Consider the following 23,214-nt stretch of genomic DNA (forward strand, 5'->3'; position numbering starts at 1 on the left):
TAGCTGCTGAAGTCAGGACTGGACCTGTGAGCCACTACTCTCTCTCTGCTGCACAGAAGAACATGGTACCATACACTTAGTGGATTTTACTAAAGGAGACACTATTAGTCTAATTATTATTCCGTTGTCATGGCTATCTATCAATGAACTATAAAGAGTTCATAGGGAGATCTGGGTCGTGTTCAGTATGGCACATTGTAGCAAAATCTTTTGCAATGGAAAATACAAATCTATGTTATTATTTCACAAGGTCAGGTAGTACATCCCCAATTTCAAAATGTTTTCTACCTACTGAACAGGAAGTGCACCCTCCCTGATCATGCATCTGTCTGGCCTCTGGTCTGGGCTCTGGGCGACAACAAGGGGCCCCCTGCCTCTCTGATGTTTCTCCCTGCAGTAGACGGACAGAAACAATTCTTGCACATCTCTTCCCACAGGGATTAGGCTTGGATGTCCCATACTAAAACACACTCTTTCTCTCTCACACTCACTCATATGCACACACACACACAGGTCGCAGTACCCCCTACAGCAAAATGTAGTCTGTGTGTGTTGCATCCTGTGCGCTCCGCGTGTGTGTGTGTGTGTGTGTGTGTGTGTGTGTGTGTGTGAGCTGCAATGTGTGGTAGTCACAGGCAGAGAGGGGGAAACTCAGCTCTTTGATCCAGGCTTTGATGACAGGGCCCTCATCCTGAGTGTCAGCCGCCCCCCCCCCCCCCCCCCCCCCCCCCACGGCGTTGACATACACTCAGGGCGGGTCAGACTATAAAGTAGTGATCCCAGAGATAGTTCACATCTACAGTACCTCTGCTTTCAACTGGTGATACCCTAGACCGTTGAGCTAGGAGAGACTAATCTCTTCTATCTGTCAACCTCTGTCCCATTGAAGCAGAGCCTCTCCTTCAGTCTTTCACATGGGCTTCACGTCTCATAATAGACCGGCAGACAGACCGGCTGAACTCTGAGTCCGAGACACCCCGAGGAGGAGGAACTCAGCTGTGCTGTCAAAATGGCCGCTGACATGCAGCGCTGTTGATGTGACAACCTGTAAAGAGTTGTCGGTTGGAGTGTTCTCGGGAGTGAAGCACGTTCTGTGGCCTCACCGTGTCAACTCACCTCATTGACTCCACTAATGTTCTTATAGTGAAAGCTTTTGGCTGTTGTTGACTGAAATTTTGCAGTTAGTGGGATTATTTCCATTTATTTGTGTCAGACCTGTCTTTCTTTATTTATCAAGTTGAGTCCCATTGAGATCTTCTGTATCTCTTTCACAGGGGAGCGCTGTCTATGTCTGTCTAAATGGTCAGTGAGTGCATCTGTAGCCGTAGAGCCTGAGGCATGCCTGGCGTGGGCTGTTTTCTGCCCAGCAGCCAGTGTTCACATACAGATACCAGTGGTTCACTGGACTGGAGCAAGCTGCTCTGGCTCTGTTGTGGGTGGGCTTCCATTCCCAGCAGCTTCCCCACATTCTCCGCTTCAATCAACGAGTAAGACCCCCCCTCCCCATCCCCCCCAATTTGTTTCTTGACCTTGGCAACGTGACCCCTCAGCAGCCAGATAAACCCCCCCCCCCCCCCACACTCCAGCAAGCTAGCCAGCCCCCCAGCTAGCCAGCCAGCCCCCCAGCTAGCCAGCCAGCTACCCAGCCAGGGAAGGGCAGTTTAATGAAGGCAGGATTTCTGGGTATTCTGGTTCAGGCGTGGGGAGTGTTAGGGCCAGAATCGCAGCAGGCCTGAAGGGATTATATATGGACATCACGCTACATCACATGAGCAGACGACACTAAATGCTCCACACACCCAGCTGTTTCAGTGCTCAACCGCCACGCTTGCTCCACCTCTCTACTCTTTAGCCTGTCTGTCCCAATCAGTCTCTCTCCCCCTTTCTTTTTCCCTCTCTCTCATGCGCTTTCTACCCCAAGGTACGGTAGAAAGGTTGAGCAACCGGACCGAGGGCAGCCTGCTGGTCATGTGTTAAAGACACCTGAATGTGTTTTAAATTTAGCACACTCCTATGGTAACAATTCCTCACGCCTTTGGAGTGTGCAGCTTTGTGCCTGGTAGTCTGTGTTGTGGCGATGGCCTCCTCAGCCTTGTTCAGGATTCAGGGGGATGGAGGCTTCACATAGGTAGTAGCAGGTGTGACGCAACACCTGAGACCGAGAGTAGTAGTTATAGACTGACTCTAGCAGGAAGAAGCCTTAGCACAGATCTAGGATCAGCTTCCCTTCACCAGACCCTAATCATCGGATGGAACCATTCAAAACTGACCTAAGATTAGTGTCTATGGTCAATATCATTCTCCTGCTCGGCATCTGTCCAGTACCGTCCACAGATTCCTGAGGGTGACCTAACATGGTAGAGCGCCACAGAGGTAATCTGTATCCTCACCAGCACCGTGAGCCAATGAGACGATGGCTAGATGATGTCATTATTGTCGAAGTGTTCCATTGTGCTAAATGTTGAAGATTAAAATCTGAGGGAGGCTTATGAGTTAAACTCCAGTTCATCAGTGTTCCAAGATAAAAGGGGAGTGTCAATGAAACTCAATCTCTTCATCAAAGAGGCGACTGGGGATGGGCTGGTGACTGGGGATGGGCTGGTGACTGGGGATGGGCTGGTGACTGGGGATGGGCTGGTGACTGGGGATGGGCTGGTGACTGGGGATGGGCTGGTGACTGGGGATGGGCTGGTGACTGGGGATGGGCTGGTGACTGAGGATGGGCTGGTGACTGGGGATGGGCTGGTGACTGGGGATGGGCTGGGGGGGTGTTACCCGCCCTTATGCCAGGCAGGACAGCTGCCAGTCAAATGCTTTGGTAAACATCACCTCTACCCTCTAATTAAACACTGGGATACCTGGGTAAAGGTGCTGCTCGTAACAGTATAGAGAATGAACAGCACCCTTTTGCAGTAAGTGCTGACCCACGTTAAAGTCAACTTTGGAGAGGAACTGAAAGTCGCACGACTTGGCAGTCAAAACACAGCAGTGTGTGCAGAACACGTTTGAACACTTTTCCAAGCATACCCATCACCACCACATTCACACTGTAGCCAGCTAGCTACCACCACCTAACTGTCCCTGAGAGAAGAGCAGAGCAGAGGGTTGGGGCTTGTCTCCCTTTCCTGCCCCTGGGTGCGCCCCTCTGCTCTGGGCTGCTCTGCACTGGGCTGGCTGGTTGGCTGAGCCTGGAACCATGGGGGGGATTAGACAGGATTAGCTTTATGGTAACCTTCCCAAAGTGTCAGACTGAGACTCATAGTCCTGTGAGGCAGGCGGCCTGGGAATCCAGCAGGCCCAACGCCAATGGCCCCAGCGGCCTCCACAGCCCAGGGGACCAGTTCAGAGGGGATTAACGCCACAGCCACGCCGCCATACACACACACACACACACACACACACAGACACACACACACACACACACAGTGTCTGTTAAATAACTATGATGTAAATGCCTTTGACTATAATGTTATCTATCTGGTGTTACTTTCCTGTCTCCCTCTCTGTCTAGTTTTTATTAGAGATGAAGAGCCTGATCCTGTCTCCCTCTGTCTAGTATTTATTAGAGATGAAGAGCCTGATCCTGTCTCCCTCTGTCTAGTATTTATTAGAGATGAAGAGTCTGATCCTGTCTCCCTCTGTCTAGTATTTATTAGAGATGAAGAGTCTGATCCTGCCTCCAGAACACATCCTGAAGAGGGGGGACAGCGAGGCGGTGGCCTACGCCTTTTTTCACCTGCAGCATTGGAAGAGGGCCGAGGGAGCCTTAAACCTGCTGCACTGCACCTGGGAAGGCAGTACGTACTAGGTGTAGGACATTGATTGATTGATGAATTAGTGGGTTAATTGATTATTTTTTTGATTTATTTAAAGGATTATGCACTCGCATTAAAAGTCATTGATGTGTTTTTTTTCTGTATTTCTCTCCTGCAGCTTTTCGGATAATTCCCTACCCTCTAGAGAAGGGTCACCTGTTTTACCCCTACCCTGGGTGCACAGAAACAGCAGATCGGGAACTGCTGCCGAGTAAGTAGGACAAGTCACTACTATACAGGATACTCAATGCAATGGTCAATTCTGCTGTCCACTCATGATATGTGCCTCTACCCCCACCCCACCTCTCTCACTCTCCTTCTCTTCTGCAGCCTTCCATGAGGTGTCTGTGTACCCGAAGAAAGAGCTTCCCTTCTTCATCCTCTTCACAGCGGGCCTTTGCTCCTTCACTGCCATGCTGGCCATGCTCACACACCAGTTCCCTGAGCTCATGGGCGTCTTTGTCAAAGCAGTAAGTCCTGCACTTCTCTTCCACTGATCCTAGAATAATTGTTTGATATTGGACTCGATCTGTTTTAAATTAGAAGTTAGAGTTTTAATGGGAACAATTCAATTATTAAGACATGTTGTATGCATGGCTTCCGTGCCTCTCATTGCCAAATACACATAGCATCAGCAATCCAGGGTTTATACACCGTTGGTTGTATGCATGTTATTATGTACTCTGACCCGGTTGACCTCTGGTGTAGTCGCTGCCTCTCGTCTCTGTCAACAACGAGGCTCATGGGATGCCTGGGTCTGGTGGTCGAGGCGCCGGTGTGTTTCACTGCACATTCACTCCCTACACCTCAACTGCTGCTCTCCATCAACTTGTTGTGCACCGCAGTTAAGCAATCTAGCCAAAATCTTGTATGATTTAATATCTTATTTCATGAGTCTGTTTTGTCTCCAAGGTTTGAGAATGAAATGTAGCCTAACCATATCCTTTTGTAGATTTCAAGAGTACTGCATGACTTGGCGCAGAATAGGGATGGCACAATGACCGTATAATTGTGTATCCGACAGTTATGGATGAAGACTATAATGAAAATAAAATATCCGTCATAACCGGTATGAAAAAAATGAACTGGAACGAGCATCTGACTGACGACGGGACGGCCGGACATTTGTGCTGTTGAGTCCATTTCCGCGGTAACATGGACTCTTTACAACGTGATGAAAAGGTGTTGCTCCTTGTTGAAGCAAGCAAGGTGTTGTAGCAATCAAGTCTTTGGTTTCCTAGGCAACGTCCCCCTCCCTGCAGTCGAGCGGAGGTGGGGGGAAGAATGTGCGTCTTAAATAAAAAAACGGACAATTATAACGGTGACCTGCGGTCATTTGACTGACAAATAACTGTCCTCCAAAATTCCATGAATGTCACAGCACAGAAGCAGCATCTCCAACTAAGCTCTGTCCCAGCCAGGTAGTTCAGGTCACTGTATTGGATAACAGGACTTGAAGACCATCCAAGGATCAACAGCTAGGAGGGCCACTCTGGGTACTAGTTTAGATCTAGGATAGTAATAGTCTAACAGGCTAGTCTTGCATTGCCAGTTCCAAGTCTCATGGGAAAGACGGAAACGTTGGTTCAGAACAGGCGAACGACACCTCAGTTCAGCAGCACTGTACTTGGATAATATATCAGACCTGAGAATGTAGCTTGCTTTGATGATGCCAGTATTCCACAGAGCCACACCCTGTCAGGAGGGTCTCCAGGGAATGTGGAGGTTCAGCTTCAGGATGATAGTGCCTGTCACTATGACAACAGGCTAAAGGCATCAGCATGCTTCAGTTAGTCTGGCACCTAACTGAACTCGGCTAGCCGAACCCAACGAGTGTGCTCACATACTCCGTAAAAAGACCTTTGCTTGAAAAATGAGAAAAATCTGCATTACTACTGTTTGTCTAGTTTGAGGCGCCATAGCCAGTATACACTTCCTCAAAATATTCAGAATTCATCTAACCTGTTGGGGATAGGGGGCAGTATTTGCACGTCCGGATAAAAAACGTACCGATTTAATCTGTTTATTACTACTGCCCAGAAACTAGAATATGCATATAATTATTGGCTTTGGATAGAAAACACCCTAAAGTTTCTAAAACTGTTTGAATGGTGTCTGTGAGTATAACAGAACTCATATGGCAGGGAAAAACCTGAGAACATTCCTTACAGGAAGTGCCCTCTCTGACCATTTCTTGGGCTTCTACACTCTCTTTATTGAAAACTGAGGATCTCTGCTGTAACGTGACACTTCCTACGGCTCCCATAGGCTCTCAGAAGGCGGCAAAACGCTGAATGATGCCTTTGGAGCCCCTGGCTGAAAAACAGTAGCGCATTTAGATAGTGGTCGATCAGAGAACAATGAGACTGAGGCGCGTGCACGAGGCGACACCATGTTTTTATTTTCTCTGTCTTTGAACGAAAACAGGGTTTCCCGGTCGGAATATTATCGCTTTTTTATGAGAAAAATCGCATAAAAATTGATTTTAAACAGCGGTTGACATGCTTCGAAGTACGGTAATGGAATATTTAGATTTTTTTTTGTCATGAAACGCGTCGGGCGCGTCACCCTTCGTCACCCTTCGGATAGTGTCTTGAACGCACGAACAAAACTGAGGATATTTGAACATAACTATGGATTATTTTGAACCAAACCAACATTTGTTATTGAAGTAGGAGTCCTGGGAGTGCATTCTGACGAAGAACAGCAAAGGTAATCAAATATTTCTAATAGTAAATCGGAGTTTGGTGAGGGCCAAACTTGGTGGGGTTCAAAATAGCTAGCCATGATGGCTGGGCTATCTACTCAGAATATTGCAAAATGTGCTTTTGCCGAAAAGCTATTTTAAAATCGGGCATAGCGATTGCATGAAGGAGTTCTGTATCTATAATTCTTTAAATAATTGTTATGTTTTTTGTGAACGTTTATAGTGAGTTATTTAGTAAATTCACCGGAAGTTTGCGGTGGGTATGCTAGTTCTGAACGTCACATGCTAATGTAAAAAGCTGGTTTTTGATATAAATATGAACTTGATTGAACAAAACATGCATGTATTGTATAACATAATGCCCTAGGAGTTTCATCTGATGAAGATCATCAAAGGTTAGTGCTGCATTTAGCTGTGGTTTGGGTTTATGTGACATTATATGCTAGCTTGAAAAATGGGTGTCTGATTATTTCTGGCTGGGTACTCTGCTGACATAATCTAATGTTTTGCTTTCGTTGTAAAGCCTTTTTGAAATCGGACAGTGTGGTTAGATTAACAAGAGTCTTGTCTTTAAAATGGTGTAAAATAGTAATATGTTTGAGAAATTGAAGTAATAGCATTTCTAAGGTATTTGAATAACGCGCCACGGGATTCCACTGGCTGTTGAGTAGGTGGGACGATTTCGTCCCACATACCCTAGAGAGGCTAAGATAACTCAAGAAATCTTAGTCGTGCAATTTTACATCTTAGTTAGATGTTTAGTGCGACCAGTGAGCTGCAGTATTTTTCAATTAATAAACTTGCATGAAAATGAGTCGTCTCACGTTGAATGACAAGACTTTTTGAAGAATCCCTACTGTTGACCAATAACTGATGAAGGGGCGTGGACTTTGGCTCTTAACTTCGGCTTGCCTCCCTCAAAAAGGTTGTGTTACCAAACAGCCGAGAGAAAAAAACTCAGCAAAATGCAAAACGAACAAAAACATCACAAAATGGCGTCATAATATATGCACGAACTCTACCAAAGTGTTTCGGTTGGGAAGCATGCAACACCTCTACCTATTCTGTGATCAACTTTCTAAGGAGTTGCAGGTCTTATGAGTTCTGGCATTGACGTATCCTAGTATAGAAAATACCATTAATATTGTTTGATACCGGAATGGATCTGTTTACATTAGAAGTTAGCGTTTTAATGGGAACAATTAAATTATTAAGACATATGCAATAATGTGTATATACCATAGATCACTTACAAGGGGTGCTGTTCTGAAGCCATCGAGCAGCCATTTTGGTACTCCTCCATTGTAAAAAAAGATATTGGAAGAAATAAAAATGCATTTATTAACATCTACACACATTTTTGACAAGTATATTCTATTACACACCTTAATGCATACGTTTAAATTATATTATGTGAACTGAACATAAACATTTTAAAATAAAGATATCAAAACATATTCCTTAAAGTAATTTTTTTAGAGAGTACTGTTACTGTCCCCACTACTACAACAACATGATTAATGATCTTATTTCATGGGGCTGTTTTGTCTCAAAGGTGTGAGAATTAAATATAGCCTAATCAATTGTCTAATTAGATTCCTTTACTGTACTGCATGGCAGCATCTCCAACTTAGCTCTGTCCCAGCCAGGGAGTTAGTAGTTCACTTTATTGGATAGCAGGACTTGAAGACCATCCAAGGATCAACAGCTAGGAGGGCCACTCTGGGTACTAGTTTAGATCTAGGATAGTAATAGTCTAACAGGCTAGTCTTGCATTGCCAGTTCCAAGTCTCGTGGGAAAGACAGAAAAGTTGGTTCAGAACAGGCGAACGACACCTCAGTTCAGCAGCACTGTACTTGGATAGTATATCAGACCTGAGGATGTAGCTTGCTTTGATGATGCCAGTTTTCCACAGAGCCGCACCCTGTCAGGAGGGTCAGCTTCAGGATGATAGTGCCTGTCACTACGACAACAGGCTAACACCTCCACTCAGTCATTCTGGCTGTTCCCAGGCCAGCCCAGGCTCAATTTCTTAGGGCACAATGCCAGTTAAACATCAAAAGCAAAGAAAACTGCAGTCCAATTGCCCCCTTTTCCTTGACGTTATGGCCATACATGGTGGCCGAAAGAGTGTGTAAGCAGCTGATAGCACAATGCAACATATACTGTATAACCTTGACAGACAGACTTAACGGTATGTTGCCAAAATAAAAAAAATCTGGCAATGTTTTTTTAGAGCCAAATTCATACAGTCCCATTTTGACCACATTCTTTCCGGGACAAGCCTTTTATATGTACCTTGTTTGTGCCGGCACGTTTAGGAGTGTGCCAATGTGGGTGGACATATATTTGAATAAATCCATTGAATATACACCATTACAAAGAAATCCATTTATTAATGTGTTTTAGGCAGGTCTTAAAACCTGTTACGGCTAGATGTTCCGCTAGTGCAATACATCAAAATAAAGCTTAACTTCTTGTTAATCCAGCCACCGTGTCAGATTTCAAAAAGGCTTTACGGCGAAAGCAAACCATGCGATTATCTGAAGACAGCGCCCCATCATACAAATGCATGACAAACATTTTTCAACCAGGGAGGTGTGACACGAAAGTCAGAAATAGTGATATAATTCATGCTTTACCTTTGAAGATGATCTTCTGTTGGCACTCCAAAATGTCCCAGAAACATCACAAATAGTCCTTTTGTTCAATAAATTCCTTTGTTATATCCCCAAAATGTCAATTTATTTGGCGCATTTGATTCAGAAATACACCGGTTCCAACTCGCCCAACATGACTACAAATTATCTAATAAGTTACCTGTAAACTTGGTCCAAACATTTCAAACAACTTTCCTAATCCTTCCTCAGGTATCCTAAAACGTAAATAATCGATACATTTTAAGACGGAATATACTGTGTTCAATAGCCGATTAAAATCAACGTGGAGCGAGCTAACACAATAGAGTCCACTTGGCTTGACACTCACAGAGAACAGCCATACTTCTTAATTTCTCTAAAGAAAAACATCAACCAATTTCTTAAGACTGTTGACATCTACTGGAAGCCATAGGAACTGCAACCAGGTGCCTCATAAATATAGTTTCCCATAGAAAATTAATTGAAAACACAGTGACCTCAATTTTTTTTTTCCTGGATGGTTTGTCCTTGGGGTTTTGCCTGCCAAATAAGTTATGTTATACTCACAGACATTATTTTAACAGTTTTAGAAACTTTAGAGTGTTTTCTATATGCATATCCTAGCTTCTGGGCCTGAGTAGCAGGCAGTTTACTTTGGGCACGCTTTTCATCCGGACGTGAAAATAGTGCCCCCTAGCCCGAACAGGTTAAGAATATAATGAAATATAACAGAATGAAATACAAATCATATTTTTCCCACACAACTTTTGTGTCACGGCAACATTTGGAACCGCTGTCATATAAAGAAGGGATATTTTGAAACAAGCCCATGTTTTTAATTTTTTTAAATCCACGTTTCATCTGTTTCTTACCCTCGCATTCACTTTGTTAGGGAGCAGACGTAGGGTCTTACATTGAGAATATCTTCATCATGATACCGATAGAAAATAATAGCAATCTATATTTTCAAAAGCATTTGAGTCCTGTTTCTATTCCACAACCTCTGCGGGCTTTTGGAGTTGCCTTTACGAGATCGAGCATAACAATAGGCCTACACTTGATTAAGACTACATTATTGCATGCTAAATGTTTCTGATCAGTGATAGATGAGTAAACGAATAGATGAGCTACCACCTCCACTTGTTTGCCAGCCAGAGAATTAACCAAATATACAGATGGAGAATAGGTGAGAAAAAAAATCCCATTGATTGATTGATTAAGACAAGTACAGGCTTTTGGTCTCGTGTAGGCCTAGGCTACTAAGCGGCTGTGAGTGAAGTGAAAAACAATCCACTTGTTAAACTACATAACATGCTGACAAAATGTTCTGATCAGTGCTAATGAATGAGCCAACTAGACATTTCCACAGCCTAATGGTAGCCTAACCTATATCCAAACAGAGATTCAGTAAAAATACAAATCTGACATTGATTGATTTATCAAGATGACTCTCCACGCTTGTCTAAAAGCGGCACGAAATGGTGCTGAACTAGTGAACACACGGGCAGGCTATTGCTTCAAATGAATTATAACATTTGGATGACTTTAGGAGATTCAGTACGCAACAATTTGCCTTCCACTTGCATTCGCCTACTTCATTCCAATATTTACATCACCCATTGATATTTATTCCCCCAGTAATTATTTATGGATCCATCCAGTTGTGGTTAAGAAAACAGTGCATGTGTTGGACTATGTGAAGAGACAGGTGAAGTGACATGCCTCGCAAAGTTTAGAACTGGCAGGAGGATAGTAGTAGTGGGCGCTGCCTAGCAACCATCAAGAGCTTAAGAGCGTAGTTAGTGCGTGCCAATGCCGCCTCACCATTACGACTGCATTTCATACTAGGCCGTAGGCAGAACTTTACAACAGTCATGACTAGGTTAGTTGCTGGAAATACATTGAACAAAAATATAAACGCAACATGCAACAAGTTCAATGATTTTACTGAGTTACAGTTCATATAAGGAAATCAGTCAATTTAACTAAATTCATTAGGCCTTAATCTATGGATTTCACATGACTGGGCAGGGGCACAGGTATGGGTGGGCCTGGGAGGGCAAAGTCCACCCACGGGGAGCCAGGCCAAGCCAATCAGAATGAGTTTTAGCCCCACAAAAGGGCTTTATTACAGGCAGAAATTCTCCTCATCAGCTGTCCGGATAACTGGTCTCAGACGATCCCGCAGGTGAAGAAGCCGGATGTGGAGGTCCTGGGCTGGCGTGGTTACACGTAGTCTGCGGTTGTGAGGCCGGTTGGACATACTGCCAAATTCTCTAAAACGACGTTGGAGAGGCGGCTTGTGGTAGAGAAATGAAGAACATAAAATTCTCTGGCAACATCTCTGGTGGACATTCCATTCCAGTCAACATGCCAATTGCGCACTCCCTCAACTTGAGACATCTGTGGCATTGTGTTGTGGGGCAAAACTGCACATTTTAGTGGCCTTTCATTGTCCCCAGCACAAGGTGCACTTGATATACCACACCTGTCAGGTGGATGGATTATCTTGGCAAAAGAGAAATTCTCACTAACAGGTATGTAAACAAATTTGTGCACAAAATTGGAGAGAAATACGTTTTTTGTGGGTATTGAAAATGTCTGTTATATTTTACTTCAGCTCATGAAACATGAGACCACCATGTTTTGATGTATGTGATTTAGTCCCATTTCTTATGCATTCATAAGACACGTGTGGCTCTGTGTTTCTGTTTTTAGCTTGTTTGGCTAGGCCCTCTCTCACACTAGGCTAATCCTCTGTTTACAGTGGCCCTGTTTATTAGCTCTCACTTTACACAGCAGGGCTATTAGTCTGGGTAAAAGCAAGCCCTCAGAGACCGTCTCATGCTCAGACTTTTGTTATGGGAAAGGCTACCTCTAGATAGTGGAGAGCCTGGTTTTTACGTCACGGCGGAGAGCCTGGTTTTTGCAGTGCGGCGGAGAGCCTGGTTTGTGTTAGGGCCAGATAGAGAGAGGCACTACATGAAAGCCTCAGAGGCTGGAGGGAAGAACGGCCAGGCCCCACCATTCTCTGAGGAAAACCGCCCCCTGGCTTCCTCTTATCCACTCCTATTCCCACTACATGACAGCTGTAATCTACTCCTAGTCACATTACATGGTAGCCATAGCTGTCCTCAACTAGGACTGGGCGGTATACCGTATTTTACTATATACCGGTATTGATGCACGGACCGGTTTGGGTTTTTACTTTACCTTCTATAACTGTATTTGAATGTTTGGTTTGTTAAATGTGATATGCCGTGTGTAACGTTACATTTTTATTGTTTACACTGCTACAACTTAGACCGCTGCGCCACTCGGGAGCCCTAAGGCACTGCATCTCAGTGCTAGAGGTGTCACTACAGACCCTGGTTCGATTCCAGGCTGAATCACAAAAGGCCGTGATTGGGAGTCCCATAGGGCGGCGCACAATTGGCCCAGCATCGTCTGGGTTAGGGGAGGGTTTGGACGGGGTAGGCCGTCATTGTAAAAAAAAAAAAAAAAAAAGGACTTAACTGACTTGCCTAGTTAAATAAAAAACATTTAAAAAAAACTTGAGTCATCCCCCTCAGCTCTCTCTTTCTCTCCATGCCGCTTTCCTCACATACTTAGCCCCGTCCCCTATCACTCAAGGAGCGCATTTGTTGTTGCTTGACCACCAGACACTTGCGTTCAGTCTGCATCGTCAATGAAGCACATGCAACAATTTTGATGACATTTGCTTAATATGAATCCACACGCGTTCTATAATTACACTTTGTTTCTTACATCTGCAAACATCTAGTTTGTCTTTTCTTAGCTAAGCTAAATCGTGTTAGCCGCTAATTCTAATCGTTAGTTAGCTGGCTAGCTAGCTAATAAATGTACTGAGTCACAGCAAACGTAGCTAGCTAATACAGCCAAAGATTATAGGGTCCCCTAGGAAACACTGACCATCACTTTGGTTCCTACCCTGTCACAATAACTCCTGCCTGGCATTTTCATTAATTGTCATGTCAAACAACATTGTATTCAAAGTGCCCACTATTATATTCTAACTATAGAATTATAATGATTATTCTATTTCCATGATTCCTACAGTTCACCCAGGTGTTTTGACCTAAACTGCAAGTCAAATTGCAATTGCAATATTTGGTTAAAAATAAGACCTAGTTTTTTTCCCCATATCATGCAGCCTTACATGGCAGTGTGAAAATTACCTCAAATAAGTGCAGTAAATGCAAAAATGTATGGAAATGCAGGAAATTCAATTGAACAGTATAAAACAATCAGAATGGAGAAAGACCCATTTCAAATCACTTAGAATGTATGTGTTGCCACACTAGGGTCACACACTACTCATAAAGCAAGTTTAGAACTTTTATTATTAAAAAACATAAAATACTGTCAAATTTGGGCTACCTATTCTGTAGATCATTGGTGGCAGTTGGTCAGTAGAGACTAGCCTAATTCGATGTGTGCTTTGTAACTCTCTCCATGTTATGGAGGATGGATGATGTTTTCAGTATTCAGACGTACAGTGGCTTGCGAAAGTATTCACCACCCTTGGCATTTTTCCTATTTTGTTGCCTTACAACCTGGAATTAAAAATAGATTTTGGGGGGGTTTGAATCACATCTAGCCACTGGGATTTTTGCCCATTCTTCAAGGCAAATCTGCTCCAGCTCCTTCAAGTTGGATGGGTTCCTCTGGTGGACAGCAATCTTTAAATCATACCACAGATTCTCAATTGGATTGAGGTCTGGGCTTTGACTAGGCCATTCCAAGACATTTAAATGTTTCCCCTTAAACCACTCCAGTGTTGCTTTAGCAGTATGCTTAGAGTCATTGTCCTGCTGGAAGGTGAACCTTCGTCCCAGTCTCAAATCTCTGGAAGACCGAAAGAGGTTTCCCTCAAGAATTTCCCTGTGTTTAGCACCATCCATCATTCCTTCAATTCTGACCAGCTTCCCAGTCCCTGCCGACGAAAATCATCCCACAGCATGATGCTGCCACCACCATGCTTCACTGTGTGGATGGTGTTCTCGGGGTGATGAGAGGTGTTGGGTTTGCGCCAGACATAGCGTTTTCCTTGATGGCCAAAAGCTACATTTTTGTCTCATCTGACCAGAGTACCTTCTTCCATATGTTTGGGGAGTCTCCCACATGCCTTTTGGTGAACAACAAACGTGTTTGCTTATTTTTTTCTTTAAGCAATGGCTTTTTTCTGGCCACTCTTCCGTAAAGCCCAGCTCTGTGGAGTGTACGGCTTAAAGTGGTCCTATGGACAGATAATCCAATCTCCGCTGTGGAGCTTTGCAGCTCCTTCAGGGTTATCTTTGGTCTCTTTGTTGCCTCACTGATTAATGCCCTCCTTGCCTGGTTTGTGGGTTTTGGTGGGCGGCCCTAACTTTGCAGGTTTGTTGTGTGGCCATTTTCTTTCAATTTTTTAATAATGGATTTAATGGTGCTCTATGGGATGTTCAAAGTTTTGGATATTTTTCTATAGCCCAACCCTGATCTGTACTCCTTAACAACTTTGTCCCTGACCTGTTTGGAGAGCTCCTTGGTCTTCATGGTGCCGCTTGCTTGGTGGTGCCCCTCACTTAGTGGTGTTGCAGACTCTGGGGCCTTTCAGAACAGGTGTATATATACTGAGATCATGTGACAGATCATGTTACACTTATATTGCACACAGGTGGACTTTATTTAACTAATTATGTGACTTCTGAAGGTAATTGGTTGCACCAGATCTTATTTAGGGGCTTCATAGCAAAGGGGGTGAATACATATGCATGCACCACTTTTCTGTTTTTTATTTCATAGAATTTTTGGAAGTAATTCTTTTACATTTCACTTCACCAAATTCAACTATTTTGTGTATGTCCATTACATAAAATCAAAATGAATTTAAATTACAGGTTGTAATGCAACAAAATAGGAAAAACGCCAAGGGGGATAAATACTTTTGCAAGGCACTGTAGGTGACTGAGTGATATGATGAGAGAGAAAGTTGTTTCCTTCTAACTCTTATCTGATTGAGTGTCTTTAAACACTTTGAAACATCTGACTCCTCGTCACTACACACTGTTCTGTTTGGGTCTGGGTGGACGTGTCTGTAGATCTCTGATTATTGAAATGTTTACCAAGAGACGTGTTTTTATAAACACAAGCAAATAGTTGGCCAAAATACACTTCAACGAGGAATGTATGAAGACCACACTCCAGATGAAAACTTGCAGTCACAACTTTGCAGTCTTGTATAATGTCGCCTACCTAATGTGAAAAACAATGATCAATTGGGCTGATATCTTAAAACCATAAGAAATTGTGCTAATATCTTAAAACCATGACCCATTGGGTTGATATGTTAAAACCATGATCAATTAAGCTGATAACTTAAAACCATGATCAGTTGGGTTGATATGTTAACGTGAAGTATAGACATTATACATTCCAGTTGTTGTACTAGGAATGAAGACTAGCCTATGTTATCATATTGTGTGCTGTCGTCGCTGTATTTTGCACAATTTCCTCATTACAGTCCTCTACTTCATTAAGGATTGTGTGTGTGTAGGCTTGGGCGGTATACCGTGTATATACCGTATACCGGGTTATTTTGAAATACCGACACACAGTATGATTTTCAATACCGTTTGGGGCGCCCTAAAGCTTGAGGGGTGCGTGCTACGCACTTGCTTAACTCTCTTAGGTGTGCCAAATAAATGATCTCCAACTCAGGGCTCCAGCTATGCATTTGGTCATGACACCCTGTTCTGTTTGTGTCTGGGTGGACGTGTCTGTAGACCTGTGACTATTGAAATGTTTACCAAAAGGCTTGTTTTTATAAACGCAAGCAAATAGTTTGCCAAAATACACTTCAGCAAGGAATGTGTGAAGACCACACTCAAGATGAAAATTTGCAGTCAGAACTTTGCAGTCTTGTATAATGTTGTCTACCTGAATGTGGAAAAACCATGGTCAATTGGGCTGATATGTTTAAAACCTTGATCAATTAAGCAGATATCTTAAAATCTTCATCAATTGGGCTGATATGTTGACATGAAGTATAGACGTTATACATTCCAATTGTTGTAGTAGGCATAGACTAGCCTATGTTATCATATTGTGTGGTGTTGTTGCTGTAGGTTGAGACTGTGTATTTTGCACAATTTCTTCTACTTCATTAAGGAGTGTGTGTGTGTATGTGTTAGGCTTGGGCAGTATACCATATACATTTTGAAATACCAACGGTATGATTTTCAGACTGGACTTTGTGCAAACTGGAAACTGCATATCCTGAGGCCGCATTTATAGTAGCTGGGGACTTTAATAAAGGAAATCTGAGGAAAAGGTTAACAAAGTTTTATCAACACATCTCCTGTGCTACTCGCTCATCGAGCACTCTTAACCATTGCTACTCCTCCTACCGGGATGGCTATAAGGCATTGCCTCCCCCCCCTTCCTTCGGCAAATCAGATCATGCCTCCATTTTGCTCCTCCCCTCCATTAGCCAGAAACTTAAACAGGAAGTACTAGTGGTAAGGACTGTTCAACGTTGGTCTGAGCAATCGTAATCTATGCTTCAAGATTGTTTTGATCAGGCGAACTGGGAAATCTTCCGGGCTGCCTTTGAGAATTGTATTGATGTACACATTGACTCGGTGACTGAGTTCATCAAGAAGTGCATAGAGGATGTTGTTCCCACTGTCACGATTAGAACCAAAAAAAGTGGATAGATGGCAACAGTTGTGCAAAACTGAAAATACGAACCACTGCATTTAACCACTGCAAGGTGACTGGGAACATGGAAGTATACAAACAGACCAGCTATGCCCTCCATAAGGCAATCTGAGGCGCAACAACAGGGACAAAGTGGAGTCGCAATTCAAAGGCTTGGACACGAGGCGTATGATGCAGGGACTCCAGACAATCACAGATTATAAAGGGACAAGCTAAACACCACCTTCGCCCGCTTCAAGGAAAACTCAGAGCCGCCAACGTGGGCCACCGCCACTAACAAGGACTATGATCTCGTTCTCTGCGGCCGACATGAGTATGACATTTATGGCATGTTAACCCTCGCAAGGCTGCCTTCCTGAGCCGCGTCCTCAGAGCATGTGCAGACCAGCTGGCTGGAGTGTTTACGGACCTATTCAATCTTTCACGATCCCAGTCTGTTGTCCTCAGTTGCTTCAAGATGTCTAACATTGTTCCTGTACCCAAGATAAGCGACAGTCATTTAGTTCAGTTACCATCACCCTATAGCACTTACTCCTGTCATCATGAAGTGCTTTGAGAGGCTAGTTAAGGTTCGATCCCAGGCTGTGTCACAACCAGCCGTGACCGGGAGTCCCATAGGATTGCGTCCGGGTTAGGGGAGGGTTTGGCTCATCGCGCTCTAGCGACTCCTTGGGGCGGGCCGGGCGCCTGCTGGCTGACCACGGTCGTCAGTTGAACGGTGTTTCCACCGACACATTGTTGCGGCTGGCTTCCAGGTTAAGCAGGCGAGTGTTAAGAAGTGCGGTTAGGCGGCTCATATTTCGGAGGACGCATGACTCGACCTTCGCTTCTGCCGAGCCTGTTGGGAAGTTGTAGTGATGAGTCAAGATCGTAATTGGATATCATGAAATTGGGGGGTAAAATACACACAAAAAAATAGGAATGCTGTTCATTGACTACTCAGCCTTCAACACCATAGTGACCTTCAAGCTCATCACTCAGCTCAGGGCCCTGCGTCTGAACCCCGCCCTGTGCAACTGAATCCTGGACTTCCTGACAGGCCAACCCCAGTTGGTGAAGGTAGGCAACAACACCTCTCCCACATTGATCGTCAACACAGGAGCCCTACACGAGTACATGCTCAGCCCCCTCCTGTACTCCCTTTTCACCCATGACTGCGTGTCCACGCACGTCTCCAACTCAATCATCAAGATTGCTGACGACACAACAGTGGTAGGCCTGATTACCAACAATGACGAGACGGCCTACAGGGAGGAGGTGAGGGCCCTGGTGGAGTGGTACCAGGAAAACAACCTCAACGTCAACAAAACGAAAGACCTGATCTTGGACTTCAGGAGACAGCAGAGAGAGCACACCCCCATCCACAACAACGGGGCCACAGTGGAAAGGGTGAGAATCTTTAAGTTCCTTTGCGTGCCCATCACTGACAACCTAAAATGGTCCATCCACACAGACAGTGGTGAAGAAGGCTTAACAGCGCCTCTTCAACCTTGGCCCCTAAGACCCTCACAAACTTCTACAGATGCACCTTTGAGAGGATCCTGTTGGGCTGTATCACCGCCTGGTACGTTAATTTCACCATCCGCAACCACAGGGTTCTCCTGGAGAGGGTGGTGCGGTCAGCCCAACGCATCACCGGGGGCGCATTGCCTTCCTTCCAGGTCATCTACAGCTCCTTGTGTCACAGGAAGGCCAAGAAGATCATCAAGGACCTCAGCCACTCGGGCCACGGCCTGTTCACCCCACTACCATCTAGAAGGAGGAGACCGTACAGGTGCATAGAATCTGTTTTTCAGTCTCTCTATCTCAGGCCATCAGACTGTTAAATAGTCACCACTAGCCGGCCTCTGCCCAGTACCCTGCCCTGAACGTAGTCACTGTTACTAGCTGGCTACCACTCGGTACTCTGCTCTGCACCTTAGAGACTGCTGCCCTACAGTTTTTCTTCTTTTAAAAGTTACAAACTTATGCCGCGACCGTTAGTGGTAGATGGTGGCATTCTGTCATTGCACCACACTATCACAAGGGGGAGTTAGAACGCTTATCTATCGGTAGTCTAAACTGTGGCAATTAATGGAGGCGTTTTCAGTCTGAGAGTCTCCTCTGGCACTAGAGTCCTGCATCAGGCAACAACAACAAAACTGCCGGTGGTCCTGGAGTTAAGAGAGGATTTGGGTAAAACAATGGGGTTATTTCACTTGACATGTGGACTGATGATTTTTGAAAAATAGCCACGGTGGGCCTTTGGTTTCTCTCCCTCTAAAAACAGAAATTAATAACAAACTGGCTTTATTGACAAATTAGTAAGAATGTCTCACCCCATGTTCAAGAATGGCCTTTTTACCTTTATTCCGATTACAATTGCTCGCTTGAAACGAAATCATCTCCAAAATATTGTTATTTTTTAAACAAGCCATAGAAAGTTGGTTGCAAAAAAAAAGTAAGGAACTTGTCTGTCGGCCCTGCATTAAAGACCAAAATTGGTTAAAGAAAATTGTGATAAATAAAAAATATATACCAGTTTCATTTAAGGACCAAAATATTGACAGCAGTGCCATATAGATATTTTTAATGTACTGATTCCATGGCATATGGTTTATGAATTGACACTCAATTTTCCGCTCCTCCTGAAAGCCCTAATATTAAAAACAGTCAAACGCATGCTCTCTGTCGCCCACACGCACTTTAAACATTTGGATAATAAAGCATTTAAAGGCTGACATTAGTTGGTTTTAGTACTTCTGACAGCCAAAATTCTTACTCCACCCATATCTTTTGGACTTTTAAACATTCCCAGAAGGCATGGATTATTATAGCCTACTGCAGGCCTAAAACCTATGGGTGCAAACAACGTTTCCATGATGGGTTATTAGCAGGACAATAGACTCTTCAACCTTTACAAAAGGATAGCTCGGGCTAGGTGTGGGGGGAAAAAATCCCCCTAATTTACAATGTAGTAAGTACTCTAAAGTTTTACATTTCTAACTACAAACATCATGCAACTGCAAAATGTCGGGTAAAGCATATACTGTACAGTATTTCTTAATCAACATCTTAATACTTTCGTTAATAAAATAATGATAAAAATACTCTTTCAAAATGCAGATGTTTATTTCAACTATCAGCAGGATAATAGACTCTTGCCGAGTTTAGGGACTTTAAATATATTAGTGGATCCATAATGAATTACTATGGGAATAAATATCACTGAATGACAGCATGGGTCTGGTCTTGAGAAATCAATCATGGGCCTATTTATATAATGAATATGAATTCAGAGGGCAGAAATTATTAAATATTAAAGCATTAGAACTCTCACTAAAGGCGTCAGTCATACAAAAGTTATACTTAAATCCGAAAGGGTTTTGCAGTTTGTCACGAATCATTGGGTCGAAACTACAGAACAGTACAAAACAAGAGAACACACATGGTTAAGGTTCTGGAAATAAATAGAAAAATAAACACATTTTATATATAGATATATATATATCTCTTACAGAGCCTTTCCATAAGTCCACTTAAGTTTCTTCAACTGTGATTAGAGCGATGTTGATGTTGTGCAGTGATGCCAGCAGATTCCAGATTGCCTTTGCCGATTGCTCATCATCTTCAACCATCAGTGAGTCGATGGCTTGAATAGTCTCGCTGGAAATGGAATACCATGGTATATGCTGTGTTTTTGGTTGATGGCCAATATATTAAAAACAGTCACATGTAATTTGTGATTTCAATCGCTTTATTGTTTAATTATTTAAGGCTCCTTTCTCTTCTGGAGTTCTGCTGGAGTTCTTTTAAGAATAAAGTAGTCTAATGAAGGCAACACATTGTTGCTTACTGGAACACCCAAAGTCATCCAATTGTTTATAATAGGATTTGAAGCAACTATTTCAGCACCGTTTTGCGCTGCTCTGAGACAAGCATGGGGACTGGTCTTGATAAATCAATGAAATTGTATTTTCACTGAATCTCCGTTTGGGTATTGGTTATCCTACAGGTAGGGTGTGGAAATGTTAGGATTATTTTTTGCTGTCCATCAATGATTCCCAACCAAATGTAAAGAGCTTGAGCAATTTTGACAAAAACTATGATTATGCATGTTTATGTTGCCCTAAGAGTTGTGCACAATCTCACATTAAATTTGTGCATATTATGTACATGTTTTTCTGCAGAATTTGTGCGTTTTTGTGTGGCGTTACCATGTTTACTATGTACTGTAGGCTATGTTAGGCTACTTCTCAGACTGCACAGTAGCCTAATAAACATATGTATTTTGAAATATTTTTTTTTTTACCACGGTAGATGCTGTGTTTTTGGTTGATGGCCAATATTAAAAACAGTCAAATGCATTTGTGAATTCAATCGCTTTATTGTTTAATTATTTAGGGCTCCTTAGTCTTCTCTGTGCTGGAGTTCTTTTAAGAATAAAGTAGGCTAATGAAGGCAACAAATTGTTGCTTACTGGAAAACCCAAAGTGTAGTCAACTATTTCAGCACCGTTTCGCGCTGTTAGGATTATTTTGGATTATTTTGCTCTTCACTCGCAGTCACTTAGTACCCTACTCCCGACCGGTCACGCTGTACAGCGCCAACATTTGAAAGCCAGTCACCACTCCCCCCCCACCCCACCATGTTAAAACTTGTTCTCTCTTTCTTATTCTCCTATTTTCTTCTCGCTAAATAACAGGTACTGTAGTTGCCCAGATACTTCCCACCTTTCCCTCAGCTATACATCCATGGCTCTTCCTATAACATCTGCCTCCATCTAATCCTTGTTTAGTATTACTGAATCAGGCGCTGTCTGTCAGATGTATAATTTGTTTTTCTTGGAATAGAAACACCATTATATTAATCAAATTAATTAAGCTAAATTCCTTAAAATCAATCCCATATACTATGTTTTTACAAAAATAATTTTAAATTCTCTAGTACAGCCAGTATTAAAAACAGTCAAATGCTTCTCAAAGATGCCCTCTGGTGGTCAAACTAGCATTAATGGCAACAATGGCTGACACTAAAATAACGTGCCATAGAATTCTGCGGCAGCCCGCAAGCTGTGCTGCAGTACGACACGACTTTTAAAGGAAGAACCACTGTATATACATAGTCATTGAACACTGGTCACTTTAATTATGTTTACATACTGTTTTACCCACTTCATATAGTGCATTGGAAAGTTACAGCCTTATTCAAAAATGTATCAAATTACATTTATTTTCCCCTCATCAATCTACACACACTACCCCATAATGCCAAAGCAAAAACAGGTTTTTAGAAATGTTTGCAAATGTATTACAAATAAAAAAACTGAACACGTTTACATAAGTATTCAAGCCTTCTTGGTTATGACGCTACAAGCTTGGCACACCTGTATTTGGGGAGTTTCTCCCATTTTTTTCTCTGCATATCCTCTCAAGCTCTGTCAGGTTGGATGAGGAGCGTTGCTGCACAACTATTTTCAGGTCTCTCCAGAGATGTTTGATCGTGTTCAAGTCCCGGCTCTGGCTGCGCCAACTCCTGCATTGTCTTGGCTGTGTGCTTAGTGTTATTGTCCTGTTGGAAGGTTAACCTTTGCCCCTGGTCCTGAGAGCTCTGGAGCAGGTTTTCATTAAGGATCTATCTGGACTTTGTTCCGTTCATCTTTCCCTCTATCCTGACTAGTCCCCCATTTTTTTTTTTAAATTTAATTTATTTTTTATTTCACCTTTATTTAACCAGGTAGGCTAGTTGAGAACAAGTTCTCATTTGCAACTTGACCTGGCCAAGATAAAGCATAGCAATTCGACACATACAACAACACAGAGTTACACATGGAATAAACAAAACATACAGTAAATAATACAGTAGAACAAAAGAAAACAAAAAGTGTATATATACAGTGAGTGCAAATGAGGTAAGTTAAGGCAATAAATAGGCCATGGTGGCGAAGTAATTACAATATAGCAATTAAACACTGGAATGGTAGATGAGCAGAAGATGAATGTGCAAGTAGAGATACTGGGGTGCAAAGGAGCAACATAAATAAATAAATAGAGTATGGGGATGAGGTAGGTAGGTAGGTAGATAGATAGATAGATAGATGGGCTGTTTACAGATGGGCTATGTACAGGTGCAGTGATCTGTGAGCTGCTCTGACAGCTGGTGTTTAAAGCTAGTGAGGGAGATATGAGTCTCCAGCTTCAGAGATTTTTGCAGTTCGTTCCAGTCATTGGCAGCAGAGAACTGGAAGGAAAGACGACCAAAGGAGAAATTGGCTTTGGGGGTGACCAGTGAGATATACCTGCTGGAGCGCAAGGTGGGGCTTTACCTAGCAGAGACTTGTAGATAACCTGT

General features: G+C 43.2%; 1 protein-coding gene across 1 annotated transcript in view; it reads left to right on the top strand.

The window, feature by feature from the left end:
- The window catches only part of LOC115207435 (suppressor of tumorigenicity 7 protein-like), a 40,441-nt gene that overhangs the window by 6,006 nt on the left and 11,221 nt on the right, over window positions 1-23,214 (top strand). The window contains exons 12-14 of the mRNA XM_029774507.1: window positions 3,647-3,797; window positions 3,934-4,026; window positions 4,146-4,285. Coding sequence (XP_029630367.1) covers window positions 3,647-3,797; window positions 3,934-4,026; window positions 4,146-4,285 — 384 coding nt within the window. The remainder of the gene's footprint in view (window positions 1-3,646; window positions 3,798-3,933; window positions 4,027-4,145; window positions 4,286-23,214) is intronic.

This window comes from Salmo trutta, chromosome 14, assembly GCF_901001165.1.
Source record: "Salmo trutta chromosome 14, fSalTru1.1, whole genome shotgun sequence".
NCBI classification, from domain to species: Eukaryota; Metazoa; Chordata; class Actinopteri; order Salmoniformes; family Salmonidae; genus Salmo; species Salmo trutta.